General features: G+C 44.2%; 1 protein-coding gene across 1 annotated transcript; it reads left to right on the top strand.

The window, feature by feature from the left end:
- Positions 1–2,888: 2,888 nt before the first annotated feature.
- On the top strand, positions 2,889–20,784 carry TRIM16 (tripartite motif containing 16). The gene is made up of 6 exons (XM_063456046.1): positions 2,889–3,515; positions 8,587–8,682; positions 10,044–10,277; positions 11,704–11,875; positions 17,598–17,693; positions 19,678–20,784. The coding sequence occupies exons 1-6, from the start codon at positions 2,973–2,975 to the stop codon at positions 20,463–20,465; spliced, it is 1,929 nt and encodes a 642-aa protein (XP_063312116.1). The 5' UTR covers positions 2,889–2,972; the 3' UTR covers positions 20,466–20,784.
- The last annotated feature ends 294 nt before the right edge of the window (positions 20,785–21,078 follow it).

Below are 21,078 nucleotides of genomic sequence, written 5' to 3'. Positions count from 1 at the left end.
CTGCCCGACTCCAAAAGGCTTACCGTCTGAACAACGGCAGCCACACTCACCACTTATAGCCAAGATGGCGGATGCGCAAGTCTTACACGAACCGATACCACAGTACACAGGAAAGCTCCAACACAGCTACACGTAGCAATCGCTTCAACGCCTGGACGAGCTCTTTGCCCGATTCTGGGCTACATTTAAAAGTTGTGCAGCAGCCACACAGAGGCAGTCTAAGGAGGGAGTTCGGAGGTGTGTTGACCCGGGAGTTGGTGGTCCCCCAGTGGGCTCGGGCACCGCCGGACAACCTGCCCAGCCTGGGCTCCGTCTACCTAGGCCAAGAATATTAACCCCGAAGCATCCACCACACCGATGGAGAGCTCCCCTCCCAGGGTCCTACGTTGCCCACGCAGTGGGATGGACTTGGCCTCACTGAGCCTCCAGGTCCGTGACTTGAAGATGCTGGCCCTCAAGTCAGCCTGGGGCCTGGACTATATCGCTTCCAACGTGCTGCAGTAAGACTGACCTAGCTAGCGGGCGCACGCTTCTGCCAGTCATACCTATACTCCGGAGCCTTCACAAGTCTACAGGATCCAGTGGCTCTCCCTTCCTTTGACTACAACATGTTGAGCACTATTTTGAGGGTTTTTTTATGTATGTTTAGTTAGGCACCACCTTGATAGGCACTCTGGCACGACTAGATTAGCATGTCTAACTTATAATATACTTTTACGTTTTATGGGTACAGTGCATTTTTCTGTCATTAACTCCTACAACTCTTGCCTGTTATGCAGCATTGTCACTTAAGAGCAACCACAGTAGTAGGTCTAGCTCTATCTTGTATATCTAGCCTGTTGAGCAGCATCCTATTCAGTACCCGCCTCAGCATGATTTAAAATACACTTATATGCATTTCTAGCTTTTCAGACAGCTTTCCGGGTTAGCGGCAAACTCAGTGTGCTACGTGGTACTGTCTACAGCAAATATAGCCTGCAGGGCAACATAGCAGCCAAGTGCCACTCTCAGTAAGGCTAAGCAACATTACAATTCATTATTATTCCTCAAACAATTAAACTGTATGTCAGTTCTGACAGGTCAGCAAAGCCTGTAAATTTCTGTATGTTTACTAGCTATAAAAATGAGGCAATGCTATATGTTGGGGAATCCCTACATTATATATTATCATCCTTGCGACCTTACAGTTACACACACCTACGGTTATGCCGTGCACTTAATCCTGTACCTAAGCCTGTTAATGTTTCAATGTATTCATCTTCTAATGCTTCGACGCATGAACCTAGCTTGTGGTTTATAAAATACTTTTCTTGTCTGTTGTACTCTACCGACGTGTGACAGGTCACGATTCCCTTTTATTCCAGAGGGTTGGTCCATAAGGGGTTAAAGGACCACTATAGGCACCTAGACCACTTCAGCTTAACGAAGTGGTCTGGGTGCAAGGTCCACCTAGGATTAACCCTTTCTGCTGTAAACATAGCAGTTTCAGAGAAACAGCTATGTTTACTTTAGGGTAAATCCAGCCTCTAGTGGCTGTCTCATTGACAGCCGCTAGAGGCGCTTCCGCGCTTCTCACTGTGATTTTCAAAGTGAGAAGACGCCAGCGTCCATAGGAAAGCATTGTGAATGCTTTCCTATGAGACTGGCTGAATGCGCACGCATTCAGCTAATGACAGGGAAAGGAGAGTCTCCAGCACCGAGGGAGCCTGGCGCTGAAGAAAGGTAGGTGTTTAACCCCTTCCTCTCCATCCAGCCCGGCGGGAGTGAGACCCTGAGGGTGGGGGCACCCTCAAGGCACTATAGTGCCAGGAAAATGAGTATGTTTTCCTGGCACTATAGTGGTCCTTTAATTTGATCAAATATCCAGATAAGCATACCTAGCCTGTCTCTGATACATTCTGTTTATTAACCTTCTTTTACAAAAAATGTGCAAAGTTCTTGATGCAACACTAATGTACTCATATGTTTAACACTGTTTGCACCAGCTATTGTGGTGGCGCAAATCTACCTCTGTACCATATGCAGAAAAAAAAAAAATAATAAAAAAAAAAAATACCAAATCTTTGCATTTCATAAAGTTAGGTCAGACTACACTGGCCTATTGGTTCTTTGCGTCTTCCATAATATTATCTCCTATAAACTGAATACTTCTGAAATATTCATTAGAGGTCAAATATGAAAGCACATAACCTCCCACAGACAAAACAGCACCGAGAGTCTGCGATTCCACACCTTTCCCACTATGCCTTTGACAATATGCAAATAATGCCTAACAAGTATTTCTCAACATTTTGATCTTACCACAAAATTAAAGGGAAAAAAAAAAAAAAAAAATATATATATATATATATATATAAAATTTTTTGTAGAATTCAGCTTTGAAATCCCGTTTATTGCTAGCAGTGGCATTATGGTAGCAGACAACGTGAGGAATCCAAATATTAGTCAGATCAGTAAATGATCAGCTCGGACAATAGCCCTAAGACAGTGGATTCTGACAGTCACACACTTTATTTACATGTTCCTGCAGCAGAACAATTGTTGAAAACTATTCACTTTTCAGCCAAGTAAACCCCCCACGCCCTGTATCCCTGCTTCATCGCCAAAGTACACAAAGCACACGGCTAAGGAAAAAGATAATATTTATATCCTGTGCGAAGGGAGACGCCAAAGAAATTCATGTTTATTTTGTACCGTCAATACAAAAATACATTACGTGCAATTTTAATATATCTACGAATTTAAAAAAAAGTCTGTTCATGAAAGTGAACAATTTGGTTCGCAGACTGTGGATTAGTGAAATGAGAGGTTTCTGTAAACCGGTTAGTCACGTGTAGCTCCTATATACGGATATAAGGAATTAAAAGCTCCTGGCTGCTTTCAAATTCAGGTGTGGCTTTTACTGAAACCTGACTTCCTACGAGATCGGTTACAGACGGCTGCAGAGTTAATAAGACAAGAACTCTTTGAACATGGCAGATTCAGATATCACCCCGATGCCGGTCTCCAAATGCCACAGCTGCGAAGAGTTCTCTACCATGAAATTAACAGAGGAAAAGAAAGATTTAACGATCTGTAAAAGTAATTCTGTTCCGCAGATAGAAGCACTGAGCCAGTCTGCAAAAGAACCCGGGGTGGATCCTGAAAAAAGTAATTTATCTGCAGAAGGAAAGCCCATGGAAAAGGATATCCAGGAAGACCCCAGTGACGACCCCGATAAAGTCCTGTGTGATTTCTGCCTGGAGCAGAAGGTGGCGGCCACAAAGACCTGCTTGACGTGTATGATTAGTTACTGTGAAATGCACCTGAAACCGCATTTAACAAATGTAAAATTACACACACACCAAATCGTGGATCCGGTTAACGACACCAACCTGAGAACATGTAGCATTCACCAAAAACCCTTGGATTGGTTCTGCCAAGAAGACTTAATTTGCGTGTGTGAGGATTGTGCGGAAGGCAAGCACAGCGCCCATACAAAGATCTCCTGCGCAGAGGCTAAGAAAGACATAGAAGTAAGTCATATCATGTGGAACAACAAAAAAACGTCCTATGACTCCTTCTTGCATTAATCCTGATTGAATAATTTATCACTTCACTGAAATGTTTCACCTTGTTAATTCCAACCATGCTTGCAACTTCAGTGCAGGATATAACAGCATTAATGTTACAAGCACTAATGTTTACTGGGGTTTAATGTTCCTTTACGTCCTCTGCTCCCTGTATAGAACTGGTTAATTCTTTTGAGGAATGCAATGTGATGAGTGTATTGCAGCATGCTGTTGTAGGTTTTTGACAAAACCTGTTGAATCATGTACATAGAGGAAAGAAATATTTTGGCCTCAACTTTAATCATCCGAAATTCTCAGTAAAATGATATGTAGCGATTGGATTTACGATAGACCACGTCTATGGAAGGCTGACTGAGACTGTTGGCAGTTGCACTCCACAGCAGCGGGAGTTCTAAACAATAAACAGTTTGTTTATTACCTGTATATCGAAACTGGCACTGAAGTGGTTATGGTGGTAGGAATCTTTGGGTGCATTCCACCCATTTCCTGTCAAACTGTTCTCTAGCTACTCGAAGAATGCAGAAAATTAATTTCTGCATTATCTAACGCTGTCCTAATCTGGACAGCAATTTTAGACGAGGCTGTAGTGGTTATGGTGCATAGTAAGCCCCATTAACAATTGTTTTTAAACTGTTTGTATTGTTGTTTGATCCCTCAGGGAGTAGAAAGATAAAACCTATGTACAATACAGATGTTGGTCAATGGTGCAACAAAAGCAATGGGGGCCATGTACGTGAATAGTTTTTACTACGCACCCACTATACAATAAAAGAGACGTGAATGAGAGTTCCTAATAGATGATTGCTAGTGACATCTCTATTTCTTGCTCCCTCTCAAAGATACACTGTAATACAAGGCCTAACCCAATGTCTCCCTGGCAGTGGAGGCTCTAGACTTTGTGAGGCCTTAGGCGAAACTCAAACATGAGGCCCCCACTAACACCTAAAGTAAAAAAATAGGGGTTGCATTGTGTGTATAAGGTGCTGTTGTTGTATTTAAGGACGAGCTTGCAGCGCTGGATACAGAGAGCTAGTCTCTGTATTCATCGTTCAGAGGCTTGCAGTGTAGCGGCTCCCTGTGCCGCCGCATTATGATCTCTCTGACTGTAGTTGTGGCATAATATGCAAACTAACTTAATTTGCAATAAACAAATTTAATTAGCAATTATGCCAATCGTTTATACATGACTGAGGGGTATGGTTACATAGCCTTGCAGTCGTGTATACATAAGTGCCGGTGTATGTATATATGAGTGTATCTGGCATTGTCTACCTATGTGTGACAGGGTTTGGGGTGAGTGTTGCACAGTTGGAGTACAGGATTGTAAGGGTTTATGTAATAGGGTGAGTGTGGCAGGGTGAAGGGGGTGAGTGGGACAGACTGATAGAGGATGAGTGACAGGGTCGGGGGGCGAGTGTGACAGTGCAAGAGAAGGTGAGTCTGACAGGGTTGATGGGGGAGTTAATGCAATAGGGTAGGTGTGGCAAAGCAAGGAGTATTGTATGGTTGCAGTGGGTGAGAGTGACAGGATTAGGAGGGGTTATGTAAGTTTGGCTGGGTGTAGGGGGCGGCAGTGTGTGGGGTCTGAAAGTGTTTGGGAATGGTGATAGTGTATGTGAAGGGGTGTCAGTGTGTGTGGTAATGATAGGGTACGGGTTGGGAATGACAAGGTGTGCGGTGGAAGGCTGTGACAGTGCGTGTGTGTGGGAAGGCTGTGATTGGGTGGGTGTGGGGTGACAGGGTAGAGGAGCTGTGAGAGGGTGGGTGCTGTGAGAGGGTAGGAGACTTTGACAGGACATGGGGTAGTGGGGGGGGGGCTGGAGCAGGGGGTGGTGGGGCAGGTGGTGGTAGGGGGGCTGTGACAGGGTAGTGGGGTGGTAGGAGGACAGACGGAGGGCAGAGGGTGGCTGGGGCAGAGGGTGGTAGGGTTCCCCTGGGGCAGGGGGGTTATGACAAAGCACGGGGTGGTAGGACGGCAGTGACAGGGTACGGGGTGGTAGTGTGACTGTGACAGGGGGTTGCAGGAGGGCAGTGACAGGGTACGGGGTGGTAGGGAGCAGAGGGTGGTAGGGTGGCTGTGACAGGGCAGGGGATGGTAGGGGGCATAGGATGGTAGGAGGGCAGAGGGTGGTAGGAGTACAGTGACAGGGTAGTGGGGTGGTAGGAGGGCAGAGGGTGGCTGGGGCAGAGGATGGTAGGAGGACAGTGACAGGGTAGTGGGGTGGTAGGAGGGCAGAGGGTGGCTGGGGCAGAGGGTGGCTTGGGCAGGGGGTGGCAGGAGGGCAGTGACAGGGTACAGGTAGTAGGGAGCAGAGGTTGGTAGGGTGGCTGTGACAGGGCAGGGGATGGTAGGAGGGCAGAGGGTGGTAGGGTGGCTGGGCCAGGGGGTGGTAAGAGGGCTGGCTGGGGCAGTGGTGGTGGGGTGGCTGGGGCAGAGGCTGGCTGGGGCAGTGGTGGTGGGGTGGCTGGGGCAGAGGCTGGCTGGGGCAGTGGTAGTGGGGTGGCTGGGGCAGTGGTGGTGGGGTGGCTGGGGCAGAGGGTGGTAGGAGGGCAGGGTGGGGAGCGGAGGCATAAATACCTTAGGATCCCTGGTGGTCCGGTGGGCTCCCTTTACGGTCTGCAGCTCCGCCAGGTGCAGAGCTGCAGACCACGTGGTAAGTTTAGTCTCGCGATCTCAGCCAGTCAGAGCGTTGCCGTGGTAACCCGCGGCAACGCTCTGATTGGCTGAGATCGCGAGACCCACTCAGTCTGCAGCTCTGCGCTCGGCTGAGCTGCAAACAGGCTGGCTCTCCCGGGTAGGCATAGGAGGGGCCTCGCACCCGGCGGCATTATGGGCAAGCCGCCGGGCACCCTCCTGTGTCGGGTCCTCGGTCTCTGACCGAGGACCCGATCTGTCACACTGCCCTAAGGCGATTTAGGCGCCCGCGAGGCCCCCATCAGCGCGAGGCCCCCATCAGCGCGAGGCCTTAGGCGGCCGCCTAAATCGCCTAATTAGAGAGCCGCCTCTGCTCCCTGGAACACAACACTCACAGTATAGACTGCAGGGGAGAGCTGCTCTGAATCCAGATCTCCTGCTATCTCAATATGGAGGATAGCTTGTGTTGGAGAGCTTATAGGCACCTTGAGCCATGGGATTCTATTTACAACAGCAGCCCATGTGATCGCTAGTTATAACCACTATTGTTACACCTGTAGCTGGAGTGAGAGTGGTTGATGCATTCCCTTCACATACAGTAAAGATGGGACCACAGTGTAAAGCACAAGGTTGCAAACTTCAGAGGAACTGCTATGTTTACATTTGGGGTAAATCCAGCCTCTAGTGGCTGTCTTCCGGACAGCCACTAGAGGCGCATCTGCAACGCTGGATGTGAATTTCGCATCCATTGCACAGAACGTTCATAGGAAAGCATTAAGCATCTTTGGTTTACTCCGTAAGAGAGAACACTATTCATAACTATTCATAACTACAGTCACAGTGGTAATGATTTTCGAGATTAATGGAACACTTCACTGCTTAAGTAAAAATAAATAAATCACTATTTAGTATACATACCCCCAGTAAAAACATGCATGCCTTTAAAGTGACACAATAGTCACTATAACAACTACAGCTTAATGTAGTTGTTCTGGTAAGTATAATTAGTCCCTTTGGACATTTTCCTGCAAACACTGCCTTTTCAGAGAAAAGGTTGTGTTTGCAGTGCCCCCTGGGGACACCTCCAGTGTCCACTCCTTAGATGGCTACTAGAAGTGCTTCCTGGGGCAGTGCTGCACAGTCTTTGAATGCATTCCGCTCCACTAGGGAGCTGACGTTGGACGGGAGGAGAGGTCACCAGCGCCGAGGGAGTCTGTCGCTGGATTAAGGTAAGTAACTGAAGGGGTTTTAACCCCTTCAGCGCCACAGGAGGGGGACACTGAGGGTGGGGGCACCCTCAGAGCACTATAGTGTCAGGAAAACCACTTTGTTTTCCGGACACTTTAGTGATCCTTTAAATTAGAGGGGCAAAGGTTTAAAAATAATATCAGGAAGTATTACTTTACTGAGAGGGTAGTGGATGCATGGAATAGCCTTCCCGCTGAAGTGGTAGATGTTGACACATTGAGAGATTTTAGGCATGCGTGGGATAGGCGTAAGGCTATCCTAACTATAAGATAAGGCCAGGGACTAAAGAAAGTATTTAGAAAATTGGGCAGACTGGATGGGCCGAACGGTTCTTATCTGCCGTCACATTCTATGTTTCTAACTAATAATACCTGTTAGTAACTCTTGCTGCATCAGATGTTCCAACAAGGTCCTCTGATTCCCCCCTCGTCTAAATAATCTCAATAATAATAATAATAATAATAAGTGACAGCAGAAACGTATGGCATGCTTCAGTTACAGATATGTATAACTCACGAGTATGTACATCACCTCCTGCTCTAGAGGAAATGTCTCCAAATGTCTCTCCATGTACCTGGTCTGCTTAGGCCAGAGAACCTGATGTAGAAGAAATTAAAAGCTTTTTTTCCCTTTGATTAAAAAGTAAGACTGCAGAATCTAATTAGTTCTCACATATAATCTAGTATCTCAGGCCTGCTGTAAATAACCTGCAATTATTAACGTCCTGGATAATATTTGATCCTTTTTTTCTGTCCCCTCCACCATCTATGAGTGTTATAGAGATTACGTACCAAACTTAAAAAAGAGACAGATCAGCAGCTTCCAAGTTTCTCAGGATATACAATTTATGACAGCACTGTTTTTTCACAGAAGGAATAGAAGAATCAGAGTTTGGCGTCTGAAAAGTCTAATAAAGCAAAGGGAGACAAATTTATTAAAAGAGTGGTGGAAACCAAGAGTGATCTTACAGTATTGATGGTAGTGATACTAAGCATTTATATTCATTACAGAGTATGACAAATATAGGAATTAACCTGCATCAATCGCAATATCTATGGCTAGACAATTTTAGACCCTTTACGGTTTACATGTAAATTTGTCTTTTTGTTTGCTTGTCTTCTTCTCCTTAAGGTTGAGGTTCAGCAACTAGTGGCTGAGTATGATTGGAAACGGACATCGGCTGAGCACGCCATCATTAAATTGGAGACCAACACTAAATCGATACAGGTGACATAGCGCACAGGGCGGTGCTTAGACCCACACATGTAGTGACATAGTCTGAAATGACTTGTGTCTCAGAAGGGTGCTGGATACTTCAAATGACTTTCACAATGTCCACTTCTATAAAAATTTTATACGAATGTATCAGTGTGACAATAAAGCAACCAGTCAATCTATTTGTGAACAGTAAAGGACAAGTAGTTATTTATTTAGACTTCAGGAAAGGAGATTTTACCCACAAAAGTAAAATGTTCTTTAAAGGTAGAAATAATTTAATAAATGTGTTCAACTCTTCGGTTGCCCAGGGCTAAACTATTCCCAATATATAGTAACAGTCTTAACAATTCACATATAATGAAGTGGTATAAGCAGGGCAACATGCAGACAGAGTTATACTGTATAAGCCATTACTGATAATAAAAGGTTGGCTGGTGAAAAATTAGATGGGGATCTGTTGAGAAATATGCTGCAAAGCTTTCAAGAATAGTCTCTTAGATATTTTTGTTGGAGGGGCGGAGGGTGCAAACAAAAAATAGACCAGCGATTTAAGATGAAAGCTGTGGAAATGAGCAACAAGTATTGACGAAGGAGTAAGAAACTCATAGGCTAGTTAGGAATGGAGAATGAGTTGAGCAAATCACAAGTAGCTATGAATATATAGTAATTAACTGGATACGAATAAACTAGAGTCGGAAGGATGAAGCAAGAGACATTGCCTGGTAAAGAATGAGCATGACATCATGTGACGGGAATGACTCATGAAATGACACATGAGCTGGTGGGGAATAAAGAGGGAGAAACACGAATTGGGATTGGGAGAGGCACATCAAGTCAGATGTTCAGATAATGAAATCGTTGTGAGATACATACGGAACATGAAATGGGGAAGAGGCAGAACCATGTGACCAATGAGAAAAATGCACAGTATGACTGAAATGGGTAAATTATAAGTAAACTGGGATGGTATACAGGTCAGTTTACGTAAGTTTTTTGGAACAGATTTATAAATCTGGAGTAATGAAAATGTAACAAGTGAGCCATTAAAGCAGTGTTTTCCAAACCAGTCCTCAAGGCACGCCTCCCAGTCCAGGATTTAGGGACTATCCAGTTGTGCGAAGGTGTTTTTTTTTTTTTTTCTAATAACACCTTTGACAAACTGGGTAATCCCTAAATCCTGGACTAGTAGGTGTGCCTTGAGGAATGGTTTGGAAAACACTGCATTAAAGAAAGAGAATCACAGAAACAGAGGTTTTGACACAATGTATACATGATGAGTTGGATAAAGACACAGGAGTTTTAATGTGAACATAGTTCTTTTTACACTATTGCAAGCATACAGCTGAAATAATGTATTCCAATGCACACAGAATTCTGTTACTGAAGCCAGGAAAGCCATAAACGTGCAGTTTGATGAGCTACAAGATGCCGTGAAGTCGGCCCGTTCTAAAGTACTGGATTTCCTAGAACAAAGAGAGAAAGCTTCTCTGAACCAGGCGGATGGGATAAAAACTTACCTGGAGCAGAAATGCAACGAGCTGAAAAAGAGTAAAGCCAAAGTGGAGGGGATCGCAAGTCGCAGGAATGCGTCCAATTTCCTTCAGGTATGAGACAGAATTGATCTAAGCAGATTTCATATGAATTTTAGCAAACGGAAGAAAATATGACACGTGTAAAAGTTCAATTCAACCACATTCTCGGCAATTTAAGCTTGATTGACCAATAACCGTAGTGTAATAAATAACAAATAGGATTTTAGCGCTTGTATTAAGGTGGATAGGCAGCTGGAACGACCCGAACCAGAGTCTCTTCCTTCTGGTGGTGGATACAAAAACGAGCGGTGGAAAGGTAGCAGCACCTTGCACTCGTTTTAATAACTATAGTCTAATTGGAACCGTTTGTACATATGGTACTATAATTTTAAATAGAATGTCATAGTTTGTCAAACGCACATACTAAAATACAATAGTGTCTTGGGATTCCAGAGCTAGTACACTGACACTAATTTGCAATTTTTCCTACCAATATTTAAAATACCTGGCTGTCAATCAGACAGCTGGTCCTGTTACACCCAGGTTGTTTAGCTCAGTGGAACTAAACTCAAGAGGCAGACAATTGCCCAGAGCATCTATCTTGCAAAGTCTTCGCATTGAGCTGCATTGGGAAGTCTGATTGGACAACCACAAAATGTCTGAGCTGAGAAAGAAGGGGAGGGCTTGCAAAGTCTGCAGACAAGAACTCTGCAGCCCTTGCAAGCTGTTTTTAGATATACTTACAATGAAAAAAAGTATAATTAAAGGAACACTACAGGATTAGCAACACAGACATGTATATAGTGTTAAAGCCATTTTGCCTCCTTGCTGACATCATTAGAATTTATGATTTCAGCCAATCCAATGCTTTCCCATAGGGACAGGGGTGGGACCAAACGCAGGCTTCGGCTAATCAGCACCTCCTCACACAGATGCATTAAATCAATGCATCTCTATGATGAAACTTCAGCGTCTCCATGCAGTTCTGCTGAGCTAAACAACCTGCAGAGCACGGAGACGCTGAACAGCAGTGCTGCAAACTGTGCAGCACTGCCCCAGGAAGCACTTCTACTAGCCATCTAAGGAGTGGACACTGGAGGTGTCCCCAAGGGGCACTGTAAACACAGCCTTTTCTCTGAAAAGGCAGTGTTTGTAGGAAAATGCCCAAAGGGACTAATTATACTCACCAGAACAACTACATTAAGCTGTAGTTGTTATAGTGACTATTGTGTCACTTTAACCCCTTAAGGACACACAACATGTGTGACGTCATGATTCCCTTTTATTCCAGAAGTTGGTCCTTAAGGGGTTAAAGGCATGCATGTTTTTACTGGGGGTATGTATACTAAATAGTGATTTATTTATTTTTACTTAAGCATTAATCTCGAAAATCATTACCACTGTGACTGTAGTTATGAATAGTGTTCTCTCTGATTTCTCTCTTACGGAGTAAAGTAAGTGCCATTGCTCTATGAGTTTTTCCTCTGAATTTCCACAGGAGTATTGTGAATTTAAGAAGACAAAAGCAGACGACACACTTCCCAGTGTTTATATTGGGCTGAAGGACAAGTTGTCCGGAATCCAAAAGGTTGTAGCAGAGTCCACTGAGAAAATTATCCAAACACTACAGACGTCATACACAGAAAGTCTCCAAGACTTTGCCAAGGAAGGTGAGTCAGCATAAGGACACAGGACATGGAACTTGCTGTGACCAGATTCCAGATATAAAAATAAATCTTCAGATAGTCAATTGTTTTGAAGTGGTCATGGTGACTGGAGTCTCTATGTGCAACGTTCCACTTTGAAATACTGCACGTACAGAGAGTAACACCTCTGCTGCCAAAGGTGTAGCTACACCTTCAGCAGTCTCATTGGGTATCACCAGCCAGCTCGGAACAAGAGTTGTGGATTGGCAAATACCAACATTGATCAAAACTGGCATCTGATACCAGCACGCACAGCATGCTTACACCAGACAGTCCATGACGGCACAGCCCACCCACTGTGCCGCCCATGTCCTCCCCGACCTCTTTCCCCATTCAGAGGAAAAGTGTTGGAAGAGAGAGAAGTTTTGTGTTTTTTATCAAAACACTTGTTTTTGTTTGGAGTAATGCAAAAAAAAAAAAATATATATATATATATATATAGATGATCATTGGTGCCATATGCAATCCAGCTTTGTAGTATTGCAATGTAATGAAATCTTTGAAAGATTGTTATTCATTTAGAAAGAATTAGTGTACCTTGATTGCTGTCAAATATCCAGTGCCTCTGCAAAACTGCAGTTTAATTTGCTCTGCTGCCTGGAGACGTTCTTGGCCTCTGAATAGATTTTTCGGACTCGCAGAAGGAATCGGGAGCGTTGAGTCAAGCAGGTGCTGTCTCACACATATTTCACCCATAGAACTACCAAGATGTCAAGCAGTCTGTAAAATTAAACTTCGTAAATTAACTCAAAAGAATGAAGCAGGAACCTCCCCACCTAAAGAAACTGCCCACTAATCCCAATACGCTGTCATTTGGGGTCCACTCAATCAATACACAGTCTAATCATTATCAACAAACACTTGCTGTTCATCTTGAGACTATGCCCACACATTATCCAAATGCTACAGACCTCATAGACAGACTTTGCCAAGTAAGGAGAGTCAGCATAGGGACACAGGAAATGTTAGTTGCAGTGACCAGATTCTGATATAAAAATAGCAGTCCTCAGAGAAGACTACTATAGTTTGTCCTCATCCAATATCATCAAAAAATCCTCCTCATACCATCCCACCATAGCCACTCCCTTTCCCAAAGCATATTTACCCCACTTCTTCATTTCTCACCATATTACCCAACACCCCTTAATTTCTCACCACATTACCCCACACACCCCTTCATTTCTCACCCTATTACCCCACACACCCCTTCATTTCTTACCATATTACCCCACACACCCCTTCATTTCTTACCCTATTACCCCACACACCCCTTCATTTCTCACCATATTACCCCACACACCCCTTCATTTCTCACCATATTACCCCACACACCCCTTCATTTCTCACTATATTACCCCCACACACCCCTTCATTTCTCACCATATTACCCCACACACCCCTTCATTTCTCACCCTATAACCCCACACACCCCTTCATTTCTCACTATATTACCCCACACACCCCTTCATTTCTCACCATATTACCCCACACACCCCTTCATTTCTCACCATATTACCCCACACACCCCTTCATTTCTCACCATATTACCCCCCACACACCCCTTCCTTTCTCACCCTATTACCCCACACACCCCTTCATTTCTCACCCTATTACCCCACACACCCCTTCATTTCTTACCATATTACCCCACACACCCCTTCATTTCTCACCATATTACCCCACACACCCCTTCATTTCTCACCCTATTACCCCACACACCCCTTCATTTCTCACCATATTACCCCACACACCCCTTCATTTCTCACCCTATTACCCCACACACCCCTTCATTTCTCACTATATTACCCCACACACCCCTTCATTTCTCACCATATTACCCCACACACCCCTTCATTTCTCACCATATTACCCCCCACACACCCCTTCCTTTCTCACCCTATTACCCCACACACCCCTTCATTTCTCACCATATTACCCCACACACCCCTTCATTTCTCACTATATTACCCCCACACACCCCTTCATTTCTCACCATATTACCCCACACACCCCTTCATTTCTCACCATATTACCCCACACACCCCTTCATTTCTCACCATATTACCCCACACACCCCTTCATTTCTCACCCTATTACCCCACACACCCCTTCATTTCTCACCCTATTACCCCACACACCCCTTCATTTCTCACTATATTACCCCCACACACCCCTTCATTTCTCACCATATTACCCCCACACACCCCTTCATTTCTCACCATATTACCCCACACACCCCTTCATTTCTCACTATATTACCCCACACACCCCTTCATTTCTCACCATGTTACCCCACACACCCCTTCATTTCTCACTATATTACCCCACACACCCCTTCATTTCTCACTATATTACCCCCCACACACCCCTTCCTTTCTCACCCTATTACCCCACACACCCCTTCATTTCTCACCATATTACCCCACACACCCCTTCATTTCTCGCTATATTACCCCACACACCCCTTCATTTCTCACTATTACCCCACACACCCCTTCATTTCTCACCATATTACCCCACACACCCCTTCATTTCTCACTATATTACCCCACACACCCCTTCATTTCTCACCATATTACCCCACACACCCCTTCATTTCTCGCTATATTACCCCACACACCCCTTCATTTCTCACCATTACCCCCACACACCCCTTCATTTCTCACCATATTACCCCACACACCCCTTCATTTCTCACTATATTACCCCACACACCCCTTCATTTCTCACCATATTACCCCACACACCCCTTCATTTCTCACCATATTACCCCACACACCCCTTCATTTCTCACCATGTTACCCCACACACCCCTTCATTTCTCACTATATTACCCCACACACCCCTTCATTTCTCACCATATTACCCCACACACCCCTTCATTTCTCACCATATTACCCCCACACACCCCTTCATTTCTCACCATATTACCCCCACACACCCCTTCATTTCTCACTATATTACCCCACACACCCCTTCATTTCTCACTATATTACCCCACACACCCCTTCATTTCTCACTATATTACCCCACACACCCCTTCATTTCTCACCATATTACCCCCACACACACCTTCATTTCTTACCCTATTACCCCACACACCCCTTCATTTCTCACCCTATTACCCCACACACCCCTTCATTTCTCACCCTATTACCCCACACACCCCTTCATTTCTCACCCTATTACCCCACACACCCCTTCATTTCTCACCCTATTACCCCACACACCCCTTCATTTCTCACCATATTACCCCACACACCCCTTCATTTCTCACCATATTACCCCACACACCCCTTCATTTCTCACCCTATTACCCCACACACCCCTTCATTTCTCACCCTATTACCCCACACACCCCTTCATTTCTCACCCTATTACCCCACACACCCCTTCATTTCTCACCCTATTACCCCACACACCCCTTCATTTCTCACCATATTACCCCAACACACCCCCTTCATTTCTCACCATATTACCCCACACACCCCTTCATTTCTCACCATATTACCCCACACACCCCTTCATTTCTCACCATATTACCCCACACACCCCTTCATTTCTCACCATATTACCCCACACACCCCTTCATTTCTCACCATATTACCCCCACACACCCCTTCATTTCTCACCATATTACCCCCACACACCCCTTCATTTCTCACCATATTACCCCCACACACCCCTTCATTTCTCACCATATTACCACACACACCCCTTCATTTCTCACCATATTACCCCACACACCCCTTCATTTCTCACCATATTACCCCACACACCCCTTCATTTCTCACCATATTACCCCACACATCCCTTCATTTCTCACCATATTACCCCACACACCCCTTCATTTCTCACCATATTACCCCACACACCCCTTCATTTCTCACCATATTACCCCACACACCCCTTCATTTCTTACCATATTACCCCACACACCCCTTCATTTCTCACCATATTACCCCCACACACCCCTTCATTTCTCACCATGTTACCCCACACACCCCTTCATTTCTCACCATATTACCCCACACACCCCTTCATTTCTCACCATGTTACCCCACACACCCCTTCGTTTCTCACCATATTACCCCACACACCCCTTCATTTCTCACCATATTACCCCACACACCCCTTCATTTCTCGCTATATTACCCCACACACCCCTTCATTTCTCGCTATATTACCCCCACACACCCCTTCATTTCTCACCCTATTACCCCACACACCCCTTCATTTCTCACCCTATTACCCCACACACCCCTTCATTTCTCACCCTATTACCCCACACACCCCTTCATTTCTCACCATATTACCCCCACACACCCCTTCATTTCTCACCATATTACCCCACACACCCCTTCATTTCTCACCATATTACCCCACACACCCCTTCATTTCTCACCATATTACCCCCACACACCCCTTCATTTCTCACTATATTACCCCACACACCCCTTCATTTCTCACCATATTACCCCCACACACCCCTTCATTTCTCACCATGTTACCCCACACACCCCTTCATTTCTCACCAACTTATATTACCCCCACTTCCCCTCCATTACTCGAATCCTTTTTCCCACCTCCCTAGCCAAAGTGATATTACTCCCCTTCCTGGACCTTCCCTCCATTCCTAATGTTAGATTACCCCTATCTGCCCTCCCCATTCCATAATTACCCTCGGGCCCGGTTTGGTTCACGGACCTGGCACACGTGGGAGGATTACAGTGTGAGCAGCGTCCCGCACAGGCCACATGGATAGCCCTTCCTGGGCGGAACCGCGATGACGTCATATCCCGGCGCTCCTCCTCCTGAGCTCTGTGCTTGGCACAGCCTGGCATGGCCTCAACTGGCTGGTGGTGATACAGTCTAGAGTTTGGGGGATTGAATTTCTATGGCATTTTTTTTACCATGGAAATTATAATGCTGAAATCATGTCTTTTTTTTGTTATGGTTTTCACAGAGGATCTGGGGGTTAAAACAATGGTGTTTAGTTTAATCCTGTAAGTCAATGTTATTAATAAACTTCCAGCAACAGTGGATCGATAATGCACTATTAGCTATTCACTACACCTGGCACAGGGAGTTCATTTAGATAAATTGTGCAGATTGCTGACAGCACTCGGAGCATGCACTTGGTTAATCTTTAAACTTGTGTTTGGGTAACATTGAATGACCTTTCAAGGCCAATATTTAACTTCCACTGAGATTTAATTCGTTGGTTACAGCATGCTTCCCAAGTGTCCCTGTTTAACCCCTTAAGGACCAAGCTTCTGGAATAAAAGGGAATCATGACATGTCACACATGTCATGTGTCCTTAAGGGGTTAAGAAGGACAGTCCCTATTTTGGGCCCAAATCCCTCTACCCCTCTCTTCTATGCTAATGTCCCTCTTTTCTAAGAGCTCTATATTGATGGTGTGTCTGAGTGTATAACAGAACAATAATTGTGTCTTTAAACTACAATAAATGTGTTTAGAGATCAGTCTGTGATACAGTCTGTTTTGGCCACAGTACAATACAAGCCTTATAAAATGGGTCATTACTAAACCTAACACACAGTAATAGAACATGTTTAAAATATAACAATAAACTAGACATGCATTATATTCTTTAAGTTAAGATGAAAAGTATAGCACTGCTGAATCATGTGTTGTTGTTTTTTGTTTTTTGTTTGTATACAGAGAATCTGGGGATAAAAACAATGGTGTCTGCCATAGTCCCTCCAAACCACCGAATAGGTGCACCAGAGCCCACAACAAGGAACGATTTCTTGAAATGTAAGTGTATCATGCTTGACAGCACATCGCTACCTTGTCAGATTCCCTCATTGTGCCACAAGCTGAGCTGCAGGTCCTGACCAAACTTCATTTTCTTCATTCTCGAGAGCTAAATATTTTGCTTTCTACCTTGTCAGGCACAGCGTTTATAAGGCAGTTTGTGAGTGGAAAAACAGAAGCAGTGCAAGTCCCAGTTTCACGATATACAATGCTTAGGTGAAACCTGGCTGGATTCACGCACTCACTGCTGATTAGTCAGTCCAAGCATTCAAGGTCAGGAGCCATTTTGTGCAGTGATAAAGACTCTGCAGTAACTATGCAATTAATAGTTCCAGCTCCTCTGAGGCATGGCTGCTTCCTCTTCACTTTCCGTGGATATATTCACATGGAAGCAGGACTCGGGTATACCTGTCCCTTGCGTGGCGTGATATATTAGGGGCTGTTGAGGGTCACCCTGGGTTATCCTGGTGTTGGCACTAGAGAAATAAACCAGCCCCTGAGGGACCGCCAACAACCCAGATTTTATTGATGTCCTGACTGGAAAACAATATGAGATCCTTAATCAACAGGTCTCTGGCAAGATTTTTAGAATCAGTTATTATAAGCATTTTTGTCATGAAGCTAAAACCCATAGCACAAATTTGACCTTCAGTGGATTTTGTAAGTCCTTTGATTCCTACCAGAAAAGACCACAGATTCTATTCTAGAAGTAACTCACAATTTAATTAAAGGGACACTATAGGCACCCGGACCACTTCAGCTAACTGAAGTGGTCTGGGTGCAGTATTCCTTTTGCACCTTGTGAGGCAGTGTTAAACATTGCAGTTACAGGGAAAGTGCAATGTTTACATTGTAGATCTAAGTCTGCCTCTACTAGACAACCACTAGAGGGCTTCCTGGATCGAAACTGACCTTTCGTTCAGTATCTGACGCTGGACGTCCTTACGCTGTGCATGAGAACACCCAGCGTCAGATTTTTCCCATAGGAAAGCATTGATTCAATGCTTTCCTATGTGGAGGTCTAATGTGCACGCGGCATATGCGCCCTTTAATTGCAGGATGTCCAAGGGGGAGGAGCTTCAAAACAGCGCTGAGGGACTTCAGTGCTGGGGTAAGGTAAGCAAAAAAAAAAGGGGGTTTTAACCCTTTATTTACCGTGCAGGAGCTTTGTATTCCTGGCACTATAAGTCTGTGAGTGCATTATATTATGACCTATTTGCGGTCAGTAACCATTATACCATTCTGGCCCTTTTAGTATTTTATATTGCAGATTATTTAAATTCTAATCTATGCCACGATTGATATTATAGAACCCTAGCATTGTGCATTGCAGAGGTTTACAGCCTTTCACAGTAAATATTTGCTTTGCTCTAAATAATAATTGACACTGAACTGGACACACCCATCCTGTATTTAGGCCATGTTCCTGCTCTGCCATTCTAGGGAGCGGCCCTTCACTGAGGTTGTGTAATTAGACCTAGTAATGTATCACATCACACACATAAAGTATTACAATAACTATAGAATCAGTGAACAAACAAGTCTTTTCAGGTGAAACAATGTGCTATCAAGCAGATAATGTGAAGCTAAACGTATAAAGTTTGTAATGGGACATTTATTTTTAGAAGTGTTGTTCACTTACTTGTATAGTAAATGTGTCAGTTTATGTAGTTAAGGTTTTATTGTTTAGAGGTGTGGTAGGGGGATGATGTATCTTATATTGCCGTAACAAAACCAGTTCCACAGAGTGAATGACACGAAGCTTGGCAGAGCATCTTGGGAAATGTAGTTTAGAAACAACCGTGAAGGTTAACCATCACTAGCACAAAGTAAATACTATGTGTAAGTACTAATTTTTAACTATAATAATTTTAATTATTAGTGTTCATTTTTCACTATAACAATTTTAATTAATTATAAAACATTTAATTATTTGATGGCAGTTTTTCAAATATATATATATATCTTTTTTATTTTTAATTAGATAAATCGAACGTCACTTTGGATCCAGACACTGCTCACCGTTTTCTAAGGCTGCAACAAGACAATCGCAAAGTTACTAACAGCGCCCCCTGGCAACATCCTTACCCAGACCACCCAGAAAGGTTTGAGCACTTCAGACAGGTTCTGAGTGAGGAGAGCTTTTACCTTGGTCGCCATTATTTCGAGGTACAATTTAAAGGTGAAGTTATCCACGTTGGAGTGACGTACAAATGTATCGACAGGAAAGGTGCGGAGAGCAATAGCAGTATTACTGGAAACGATTTCTCGTGGACCTTGAAATGGAACGGGAAGGAATTCTCAGTTTGGCATAGCGATGTCGAAACACCTCTAAAATCTGAGAAAACTTCCAGGGTCGGTGTCTATGTGAACTACCAAAGTGGCACTGTAGCTTTCTATGGTGTCACCAGCACCATGACACGACTCCACCAGTTTGAAGCAAAATTTGCAGAACCTCTCTATGCTGCTATCTGGCTTCCTAAAAAAGAAAATTCAGTGACCATTATTTCTCCCGATGAAATGCTTTTGCCCGTGGTCACTTCTCCATCACCTGTTGAAACAAAGACAGAGCCAATCTATTCAGAGAGCACATCGACTGTGAGCAGTAGAACAGAGGTCTTAGTCAACGGAACTATCCAAACCGTTACCGTTGAGACCAGCAGTGTTAAAAAGTCCATTGACTGCACAATATCAGAATCTTCTCTCCTTACTACAATAACATCACCAGATCCTATCGCTGAACTGGCAGCCGCAAAGCTAACTACAGTTTAATTCACTTCAACTCAATTAAATGGTCTGTTATTGTTTTGTTTTTTTCAAAGCTATAGTGTTACAGGAAAATATTCCTTAGTCTAGTGTGAAAAGAACTCTTATTGGACATGTTGCATTGTCGGAGTGCATGTTTTGCAATTAGTGATGTTTTGTCTTCTTCGTTCTAGAGCACATTTCTTCATTGTACAACTAACGAGCCATGTGCTGCTCTCTGAACCTTCATTGACAGCTTACAGTTGGCTTCTTTTGGTACCTAATGCATGCACACCAAATGTACAGCACCGTGCCCTCCAACTCTCAGGAGCAAGACCTGCTGCCCCCCTCCCTGACTAGTGGTGTTTAACCCTTGGGTCACAATTCATACATTGGTCCCCGTGTCATTTTAACAGGGGCAATCAATTGCTTTAGGTTGCTTTCAGTAAAGGAGGAGACTATATTTAAAATAAGAAAATCTACCACAACAAGAGGACATAGTCTTAAATTAGAAGGACAAAGGTTTCAAAATATCAGGACAGGAAGTATTACTTTACTGAGAGGGTAGTGGATACATGGAATAGCCTTCCAGCTGAAGTGGTAGAGGTTAACACAGTGAAGGAGTTTAAACATGCGTGGG

The sequence above is a fragment of the Pelobates fuscus genome, chromosome 5 (genome assembly GCF_036172605.1).
Source record: "Pelobates fuscus isolate aPelFus1 chromosome 5, aPelFus1.pri, whole genome shotgun sequence".
NCBI classification, from domain to species: Eukaryota; Metazoa; Chordata; class Amphibia; order Anura; family Pelobatidae; genus Pelobates; species Pelobates fuscus.
The sequence above is the reverse complement of the archived record's forward strand: the minus strand, read 5'-3'. Positions and strand labels throughout refer to the sequence as shown.